Source organism: Manacus vitellinus, unplaced genomic scaffold (genome assembly GCF_001715985.3).
Source record: "Manacus vitellinus isolate BGI_N305 unplaced genomic scaffold, ASM171598v3 scaffold_39_pilon, whole genome shotgun sequence".
NCBI lineage: Eukaryota > Metazoa > Chordata > Aves > Passeriformes > Pipridae > Manacus > Manacus vitellinus.
The window spans coordinates 5,028,405-5,039,429 of NW_021940534.1; the positions used below are offsets into that span (position 1 = coordinate 5,028,405).

The window sequence follows — 11,025 nt, forward strand, 5'->3', positions numbered from 1 at the left end:
GCTGGGCTCCCTGTAGGGGCTGGATACTGGGAGCCATAAGTAGGATTTCTATTCCACTGCCACCTTGAAGGTGCTGCTATTCCCCATTATGCTCCTTATCATCCAAAATTTTCCCACCTTGCCTTGCTGCAGTAGTTTTTAACAGTTTTCTCTTCCTAGAGAGACCATCCCAAGGAGCTGGGAGTAAGATTTGAGGACCGTCCTGCTTCCTATTCGATGCCATCTAGACTGACCTGCTTCTCAGATGCTTTCTCTCTCTGCCCTTACCAAGCCTCACTCCTGCAGCAATGCCTGATGTTCTCTGGGCAAGGTGCTGGGAAGAGGCGGAAATGAGCATTTGCAAATACTTTGAACTGTCTCCTGAATAAATGGAAGAAAACTAAAGGATCCCCAGACCTCAAGGATTATTGATTTTATAGTTATTTCAACAGCTCCATCAGCAGTGGCATGAAAAAGGAGCTCATCATTTATAAATTAATTCTTCCAGGGATCAAAGGCCTGTCAGGGCAACAATTAGTTCTGGTAATTTATCAGTTGTTTGAGGTTGTCAGGTGGAGATAGAAGGGTAGTTCTGCTTCAGCTCCCCTGCAAAGTTGTGACTGTAGACAGGGCTAGGTAGGATGTTCAGGTCACTCATTTGCTAAATATTTCATGTTCTCCAATGTTTCATTAGTCCTTCTGATACCTGATCCAATTTGATTAGGCTGTCAGGTGAAAAGGAGGCATCAATTAGCACACTAATGTCACTCCAGCTACAGGTTCTTTGTCTCCTTAACAATGTCCCTGTCAAATCCCTGCCGAGCAGCTAAACAAATTGGAATGCAACAAAAAGAAGGAAAAAAAAAAAAAAGCAACCAAAACCTGTGGTCTGTTTTTAATTAGCCTATACACCATTCAGAGCTTCCCAGTTGTACTGTCCAGAGAGGGAAAACTGAGGACAAATATACTCTCTCCTAATAGACTTCATAGTAAAAAAACCAACCAAACAAACATGTAAGCAACATGAACTGATTGAACGGAGGAGAAACCTGGGCAAAAGCAACTATTCTGTGTAGCCGTGCCTGGGAAGGGTGCTAAGAACACTTGCACCCTTTGCGACATCCTTTGCAAGGGCACCCACGGAATTTTGCTATACTGACCAGAACTCTGCTAGGTTAAATAGGGATTAAAAAAAACCCCAGATATCGAGACAGATTCTGGAGTTTTCTGACAGTGGGACGTAGATCCAAAATGTGTTGTACAACATTGAAAAGACCTTCACTGCAATACATTACACTGCATGTGCACACATTTCTGTGCTTACAACTACACATGCAGGGTTGGTAAATGCTTCAAATTTTCCCTGATGTACCTGATTGCACACACACTTTGCAGTACCTGATAATGTATAAATACAATCATATTTTTATAATAAAAGTATCTTTGTTATTTCCTATGTGGTTGCACTCAATACTGCACTTTTCTTTGCTGACAGCTTCATTTTGCAACTTTTTTTCCAACCTACTTTACATGGATAACCACAAGTTTAATTAATTTGTAATGTGGGCCACCAAAAAATTTCCAGTGGAAGTGCAAACTCTTCCAGGAATTTCACATATGCAGGTTGTCATAAAGTGCATATGAACTTGCATCCCTTAATTACATCTCATGGTTCTTCAGGTGTTCACAGATCACAGGCTGAAGAAACAGCTACTATCACAGCTTCATATAGAAGCAGCTCACAAAAGTTATGTTTGGCCACAAAAACAGCACAGCAATACTTGTGTGAAAATAAAAATACAGGAAAGACTGGAGTTTGCTTAGAAAGTTGACCCCTGTGCATGTACAGACATTTATAGAAATGTCTGTGGAGAAAAATGATTACTCAGCAGAAAGCGGTTAGTTCAAAGAATAAATTTTTACCATATAGTAATACCCAGCCAACTTTCTGACTTTCCTAAAGGGTCAACACTGGAACCAGTAATCCATAATCTATTGCCAATTCAGGGCAAAGGACGGCACTCATGAGCACTTTACTTTTCAGTCAGGTGAAAGACATCCTTGTGTTTACGATGAAGCAGACTCAGGGTGAAGTAAAATTAAATTAACAGCCTTAATGCACATTTGGAAGCCACTGGAAAGCACATAGCTGTAAAGTGTCCAGCTGAATGTGTACCGAGAATGACATAATAGTTAGCAGAGACCCAGAAGGAAAAACAGCAGGCCAAGTTCTCAGGAAAAGCCATAAGATTTTAGAAATGTAGGGGAGTAAAATTTCTGGGAAAATTAAGAAAATGTTCTTCTTATGATTACATGAAAGAAACACAGACCATTGCTGAGGTGGATTTCACAGCTGTAGGCTATTGCTGCATGACCGATACACTGTAAAACCATCGGGCTGGTGAAATAAGGGATGTTCCTCCAAACTCATCTCAATAATGCCAGTTTAGTCCATTCACAGGGAAGATGAGATGACTGGAGAGGCCTCCCAGCTGAGATGTTTTCTCAGAAAAATCTGCTATGAGGTACTGATAAAACCTGTGGGGTCATTTTGAGACAATATATATGGAAAGAGCACAAAGCCACCCACACAGCATTACCCAGAGTGAACCCACAGCCATGTGGGAAGGACAGTTTGCATTTCCAAGGGAATGATCAGGGCTGCTGGTGTGGCTTGTAACTTGCAGGCACCCTCTCTCCTGTCTCCCAGAGGGTATGCTGGCAGCTGCATCAAGCATGGCAGGCTCTGTGCAGCTCAGAGATGATCACTCTTTTCAGCAGCATGGGTTCTTTGATCCCTGCTTGCCTTGTCTCATAATTTAGTCAATTGCCTGATGGATGTGCTGGGTAGTCCTTGTGTGTGGAAAGACTGTCTCCTTTGAGGTCAGCTGAGAGGTACAGTCATGAGGGAAAAACCCACAGGGTGCTCTCAAGACACCTCTTCAGCGTATAATAACATGGTTCTTGTTCTGTGCTTGTTTATGCTACTCAAGGGAAATCCTCCCACAGGCAAATACATACCTTAAAGGCCTGCACATTTCTGATAAGAATACAACATGTACCATTTGTCCAGTTTTTCTGTCCACTTTAGTTTGCTGTCTAATTTTTGAATATCACTGTTTCACACTTCTGTTAGATATAAGAGAAGATTAAAATACGAAGCAGAAGAAAAACAGACTTCTTGCAACAATAGGACTGAAAGAAAGATGAGAAAGAAGTTCTGGTCCACCAAAACATTCAATGCATCAATGCATGTGGCTACCTTTGCACAAGAGCATTGGCCTTTTTTTCATGATGAACACTTCACCAAGTCCTCAGTTGAATTGTGTTGTGAAAAGAGGTGAAGAAGGCAGAGTAAAATGTAAATCCAATATATATGACCAAAATACAGTGCTGCTTTCTTCTTGCCAGACTAGAAGTTGGATTCATTTCTAGTGACTGGCACATAACATACATTTTTTCCTTTAGCTAGGAAAAAAGTTAGTTTTAGGGTTGGTTTTTTTTTTATTTTATTTCCTTGGAGGGAAAAACACAACAACAACAGTGTGGTCTTGAATTACAGTTGATGAACTCAAATCATTTCTGCAGCCCCCAAAATAGCTGGTAAGGTCAATGAAACCGCAAACTCCACGGGGCTCGTCCATGAATGCAGCTTTTTGAGCCAGAGGCAAACTGCCCCATTGCTTACCAAAGTGAAATTTATCTAATTTATTACTAGGAAATGCTTGCAGGGATTAAAAAGCCAAACAACCAACAAAAACACCCCAAACCCAGACCAAGAACAGCAAGAGCCACTGAAGGCCTGTACTAGCACCAGCAAACCAGTGTCTATTTGTCCCCAGCGCAGTGATACCATAAAGAAGGAAGCCTTTCTAGGTCAAATCTGCTCTCATTTGCACTGGCATAAATGATACCTCAAAAGCTGAGGGACTTGTTGGCTGGCTGACTGGATCAGTGGACTTCAGGCAGAATTCAGGTCTCCTTGACCTGATCGGAGCAGAGGAGCTTGTCTCAGGCACACTCCTGAGACATACCAACTGATTGTTTAACCATATTGAGCAAAATATGCTTCCCTATCATTTTTCACCTAGCTCAGATTTGATTAGAGATATAAAATAAAGAAAGACATGAACACCCATTCTGGCTAAGTTTTTGAAATGTCATTCTCACGATGTTTACCACAGGAAAAACGATCCTGCCACTATCTTTGTACTTTATCTGCAGCTTTCAGTCTCTTTGCATACTTACACTTAGCATCACAGCTTCCAAGCATTCTCCTCTAATTAATCAAAAAGTCCGTCCTTCTGTTTCCTAGGTCACGAAGGAAGAATAGTACATTAAATAAAGGCATTGGCTGGGAATGGAAGCTGGATTTCTCCCCAAGGAACCTAATAATAGTGTTTTGATGCAGGCCAAGTCAAAATTGATACAGTTTTATATACACAGAGGCAAACAGTTGAGTGTGAAGAAAGTAAACATCAGATAGCATTCAAACAGTGGTTTATCCAGCTCATTCTGTGTTTGTAAATACAGAAGTGTGTTGCGGTGGCTAAATTTATCCTAATGTAAGGAAACGTGAACAAAGAGGCTGGTATTTGGTAACTTCTATAGGCAACATTAGGACATCCTGCGTGAATTATTTAGGGGCAGTTTATGATAACATGGTGCAGATTAGAGTTGCCATTTCTGGAAAAATTAGGTCAGAATTATGTAGATAAGATGGAAAGAATTTCAGTAGCATTGTAGTATTTTCCTGACTTGAAGCCTGACTCACACGTCAAAGCTTTGTTTTATTGTATACCTCGTTTTGATCTATAGTCAAAACAGCCTTTATCCAGCGAAAATGAAAATAAACCAGCTGAGAAAGAAAGAATTACACTCAGCATTGAATAAAAATAAGTACCTCAAGCTTAATTTTGGAGAATAGTTGTCTTTTCCTGTGAAACTTTTTGTAACTTTAGAAATTACCATGCTGAACCCAGGAAAATTCAGAGGAGGGTGATACATTTTGGTAACAGCTAAGGAATGGAGCTTTTCCTTGCTCTTGATCTGAGCTGGAATTTCAGTCATATCGTCAGGTGTATTTTCGGCCACACTGGAAACTGGTGGCCCTCTTCTCTACATGCTTCCTTTTATCCTTCTCAAATTTCCTCACTTAAAAATGAGATAGATCACAGTCATGAAAGGTTCCCTTTTTCAGAGAAGTGAGATTAGTTCTAGTTAGAAGAACGAGAGCTCTTACTCTGCAGCCTTGCCTTTGCAGTCAGCACAATGTTTCCATTGGCTTCAGGTAGAACATTTTTTCACTCAGGTCGTTTATTATAAGTAAGAATGTACTTTTACACTGCTCTGTGTTCAGTGCCATAAAACCCAGCACATACCATGCTTCTCTTTTTTCACTGGGGGCTCTAGCCTAAGTTACTGAACCTCTCTCTGCCGTGGAGCTCACTTTGAGAGGGAGCAAACCTCCGGGGCAGACTTTGGTACTTGTATATGAACCAGCCATATGATAAAATGCTTCATGTTCCCTTTTGCTTATTCAGCGAGACAAACAGACTATTAAATTCTGGCTTTTGGTCCAGCTCATTAATGCAAACCAGGGTAAGCTGCAGTTTATGCTTCTATGCCAGAAGGCAGACAGTGAAGGTGGAGGCAGAAGCAGAGGTGTACCCCCTTTCACCCTTGCTGCACACCAGCAGGCCACTGAAGCCAGCTGGACAGCACAAAATGGCTTCTGCCACTCTTCCCAAAGCCTGCAAACCCCTGCCTCCTGGGCTCTTTGCATTGCCACTCAGGCTCAGTGCTGTTTGGGACTCTACTTTGCACGATGCTGGGAACTGTGCCTAACCCAAAAAGCCAGTGGGTGCCCATCACTACACAAAACTGCAGCGTGAGCCAGCAGTGGACACAGTTTCCTGGGAAGGAGAGGAGAATGGAAGCCAGCTTTTGAGTCCAAGCACTAGCAGAGTAAACCCTAGGAGGAACAGGTTTATTTTTAGGATGGTCTCTCAAGAATCTTTTAAGCAGCTAGCCAGGAATAGGGGCTACTAAAGCCCACCCATGACATCATTTAGCTCAACCACTTACAAAATCAAAATAGCCAGCCTTAATAACAGCACAGACACTGCTGCAGTGCTCCTCCACTCCCAGAACTGATCCTTTCCTCATGCTCTTTTCTGGAAGACAAAACAGGAGCAACTGGGATGGGATGCTGTCCCTTCCCTAGCAGGGACATCCCACACCACCTGCTTGCCTGTCACTTTGGCTGAGTGAGAGGTAGCGCCTTAACTACTTGCTTGTTTATTTTCCCTGCCAAAGGCAACCACTGGTAGGGGAAGAAATGGAAAATCAGGGAGCATTAGTGAGATCTCTTCACGCCTGACAGAGGTCACTGATCCAAGCACATCCCGAGCAGTTAAGTGCGGGTGATGCAGAGATCAAAGAGCAGCTCCAGGGGCTGCATCCTGCCCTGCAGAAGCACAGCAGCTCCCAACTCCTTCTCACTGCCTGGGCTAGGTGCTCCTGTCAGACCAGGACTGCCAGCAATGCCATGTCCTCACTGAATTACTGCTCCAATACACAGCAGAACAGTGTGAAGAAAACATGATATGGGGTTTATGCAGCCTTAGAGTGTTTGGGTGCGAAAATGCTGCAAAGAAATTAATATTGACAAGAAATCCAGAAATTCAGAAATTTTCAGTGGTGACTGCCAGTGCTTGTGTCACAATCCTTGTATTGTATTTCTTTGTAAAGGTTTGTTTTTAAAAAGTCCTAGACTCAGCTTTTTTCATGGATTAAGTCTTGTACTTTTCTTTCCCTCTAGGATCAGAGATGATTAAATCCATTTATTTGCTTTAAGCATCTTTCTAGGTATAACTACTTTACAACAAGGTTTGGAGATATGTAAACATTTAACTATTTCTCTAGCTCTTTCCTGAGTTTGGGCCCCATTGAAGCTCCATTGAGGTCTCCATCTTTAAACTTGCATGGGCTGGGCTGACACTCTGAGGATAGCATGGTAATAAGTAACATAACCCCTCCTAGTCCAAGAGAGCCCACAGAGCATCCAGAGTGTGTATTTTATCCTCTAGTTCATCTATACCCAGACCCCTATTGCCCATATTTTAATGGTAGAGTAAATCCAACATTAGAATTTGTCCTACTGAGTGAAAAAGACATCAGCCATGTGAGCAAGATAAATTACTTTGGCCAATTCAAAGTTTGCCATAAAGTTTGGATAAGCAAGCTCGAAGCGAGAACAAGTATTACCTCCTGTCTCACCTCTGGCACAAACTTTATGTGCCATGGCCTGGCTAACCTGACAGAAGGGCAGTCATGTGCACACACTTCACCTAGGTCAGCATTGTACGTGGGGCAATCTATCTTCATGATCATGGAGCCACAGCCTAAGGAAAAACAAGCCAATACAGTAATTAAAAATATTTATTTCCAAAGATATTTACCTTGATAGGCATAAAGCATTTCCCAATTTCATACAGAAATACATAAAACATGCATAGACCAATATGGCCTACTTCAATGTGTATTCAACATGGTAAATATAATGAAGAACTTGTGTGAATATAAATACAAGACACAAAAAATAAGCACATAAGAATTCAACCTGTCAGCAAATTCAACAATGTGAACAAATTCACTGCTATAAACATTCACCCAATATTAGCCTTTTGACTTAATTCAAAACAACCCTTTGTTTAAATTTATTTCCAGCAAAAAAGGCCCTGAATAAATCTCACAATAGCCTCTGGTACATCCCCACTTCAATGCATTTTTGGTGGCATGTGAGACACAACAACCTCTATTATTAGAACTTCAGTTAGCCAAATATCCTTGTTATGGTAAACTTAGTAGTATCCTCTAACTTTTATTTTATGTTGAAGAGTCCTTTGGTATCCAAAACCAAAGGACTTTGACTATGCAAACAACCAGAGTGTCTAACCCACATTTAGATAACTCTGGTTGTACAAGTAAACTAGACTTCTGAAAAAGACAAAGGGTTGCAGCTGATTAGTAAAGGCAATAACAAGGTGTAAAAATACTCTAGAAGGAGTGCAACAAACAGTACGCGAGGTAGACATGTATATAAGCAGTAAGTCCTGATTAAAGTAGCACTGTGGCTTTCATTTTTGCATTTTAATGAAAAGGTAGAGTTCTTCGCTTTGAAGTTTGTACACTTAGATCTTGCTTTCTGTCCTTGCTAAGCACATCTGTGAGGTCTTCCTTGCAAGATGCTTTTGATGTAGACTCTGAAAGCTGCTCAACCGATGGGTAAGTTTCCAGAAGCAATATTCAAATATTTCCTCAGACAGATGTCTTTTCATGTATGTGACTGTGGATTTCCCTTTAACCCATCCATCTGAATTCCAAAAATTATAAAATCCTTTGTTTTTATACCTCCGAATACAGGGTCTCCTTATCATTTTGCTCCGCTGGGCAAACACTTGGACAGAGAGGCCCTTCACCATCTTGGAATGTTGGAATCAAGAGAGAGTTTTGGTGATGCTTTGTCAGCAAACGTTTTGGAGAAAGATTCAGGTGATCTTCCCACTAGGATGCTTTCAGGCTTTCCCAGATGCTTTGCCTCTTGTTCGCCCTGCTATGTTTGAGCTTCTGTCCTTTCTGGAGCTCAGCCTTCAGCTTTGCAATACTGAAGGAAGCTTTGATACTGTTACCAATGGCTTCCAGCCTGCAAAACCAAGAAATATACATTTATTGTTGTGACAATGAAGATGCTTCTCCAGTGTGCAAACATTCGGTTTTTGATTAAATAAACCTCAGTCTAGATTTCTGCCGTGGGATCCTCATAAACTGTTAATTGGTATACCTCTGTCAGAATCAGGCTAACCTAAGCCACTTGAAATATTGTATTCATAATTTCAATGCAAACATTAATATAAGTTAAAATATTCACTCAAATAAAGATGCTCTAGACTTCCTTAAATAGCATGTATCCAGCCAAGAGGTTTCCAGTGTTACTCTTTTGGCTATTTTGTTTCTTTTAGGTAAATCTGATCCTACTTCCAATGAATTAGTACATTTTTCATGTTATTAAACAAGCAAGCCCCATTTTCAAAAAATTATTTAAGACTTCCAGGGCCTAAGTTTCACTCAAAATCATCAGGCTGCTTGTTCCCATAAATCCCATTCTGCTTGTGAAAGCAGAACTAAAGAGCCTTCTTTAGTATGGGCAAACTTCTGTATGCCATACTTTTACATGGGCATATGGTTGACCAGTGAATGCAAAGTGGAGGATGCTAGGCAGAGCTCAGCACCTTTTTCCTCACGAGCTAAAATCCCAGTGCATGAAGAAAAGCTGTCAAGGTATCCCCACTAATTCTTCTGTAACTCTCAAGCTGAAATCATCAGCTAAGCCCTTGATGACCTGAAGGCAGGTGAACTGTGCTCTCTATTGCTGCCTCGGGGAACTACAATGGGATGAGAAGAAACTCACCACTTCATTTTCTTGCTGTCAACAAGCTGTCGGTTCATGCATTTGGGTGCAATGCACTTGCCGGCTTTGATGCGGTGACGTGAGGTTTTCTCCACAGTGGACTGAGCCCTGTTAAAAGTGAAAAGGTGCTGCTATTAAAAAAACCAACCAAGTCTGCAGTCCACAAGGTGAGACATCTCACCAACCACTTCTCAAGGCATGTAATAAGCAATCTTTCTGGGCCAAACCGTATTATGTATCATAGCAGTGTGAGCACTATGAGGTAGGAGGCAGAGCTTTGGGGAGATTATTTGCTCAGCAAGTGCCAAAATGAGTAAGTGTACCACAATCCATCCTTTTTACATGCACTGCCCTTTAAAGAGTAGCAACAAGAGACACACCAGAGATCTTTTCCTGTCTGGCAGAAGTTCAGACATTTCTTGTCCTTCTGGTTTGCACATCGGCATCTGCTGCTGGGTTCAGTGAGTGTCTCCGGCACCATGTCCTTCAGTGATCTTCTGGATCGAGAAGGGCCTCCGAGACCATATGGAACAGTCTTCCTACGATCAAAGGGACAACATGAAAGTCATTCAAATAATTCTGTGCCTTCAAAGCACTCTGGCGTATTTTGGGCAGTCTTATCAATGGGATTGATTGCCAGAGTAAAGGTTGCGGGATTGGGAATGCCTCGTTAGTCACAATTTCAATGCAAATGCTTCTGATGATCCTGCAATGTATTCATTAGCATGCCTACTGACAAGGATAATGACCTTTTAATTGTGTTTTCACAAGGCTGCTGTGCCTCCCTGTGCAATAGAAAGCAATGAAACCTCATCTCTTTGAACTTTGGCAACTGCCAACACTGAAAGAAGCAATAAAAGTGAGGAACAAATCCTCTGCACTCGTAAGAAACCCAGCAGCAGAACAAATCACCACAGCCAGTGTTTGCAGCCCTAGGTTAGGCTCTGTCTCACTACTTTTTGGTGAGGAGAGAGTAGGAATGGGTACTATGCGTGATCCTGTTAATACGTGGGATGAGTTAATTTGCAGCAGAGAGCAGCAAAAGGGAGCTAGGAGCCCCCCAGTGTCAAAGTATGCCTTCCAGCCTCCTAACTGGTCGGAAAGAAAGGCGGTCAAATTCAGGCTGGCAAAATCATGCCTTTGGCATTTTGTCTGCTTCTGATTCATACTGAAAAGTATCCTGCAGCCTTTGCTGAGCAGCACCCAAAGGAAATACTCCTGCCCAGATTTTAGGAAAGCAGGTGTGTTAGGGCTATTAGGAGCTATCTGCTCAATCTAAGCGGTCAAATCGTGTCTGCTTTCTCCCGGTGAATAGTCTCGTTGCTAAACTCGGCAGAAAAGTGGGAGCGGTGAGGGGGGAAAGCAATAGGAGAAAGTGTGCAAAGAAATATTCCTTCCTCCCCTTCCCATTTTCTGCAGGGGATTTTTGGTTCTTAATTTTTCCCTTCACGCTCCCCTCCCTTCCCTCTTTCCTAACCAAAGGGGAACCCAGAGCTGGGGAACTGCCTAAGCGCCTTCGCTCCACTCACTCGGGAGTGTTGATCCAGATGATGTCGAGGTGGCAGAAGTAGACG

General features: G+C 42.1%; 1 protein-coding gene across 1 annotated transcript; it reads right to left on the bottom strand.

Annotated features, from left to right (window-relative positions):
• Positions 1-7,404: 7,404 nt before the first annotated feature.
• On the bottom strand, positions 7,405-11,019 carry EDN1 (endothelin 1). Its single transcript, XM_029961696.1, has 4 exons — positions 10,981-11,019; positions 9,832-9,990; positions 9,452-9,559; positions 7,405-8,686 (listed from the first exon to the last, which is right to left on the bottom strand). The coding sequence occupies exons 2-4, from the start codon at positions 9,930-9,932 to the stop codon at positions 8,548-8,550; spliced, it is 348 nt and encodes a 115-aa protein (XP_029817556.1). The 5' UTR covers positions 9,933-9,990; positions 10,981-11,019; the 3' UTR covers positions 7,405-8,547.
• Positions 11,020-11,025: the final 6 nt, after the last annotated feature.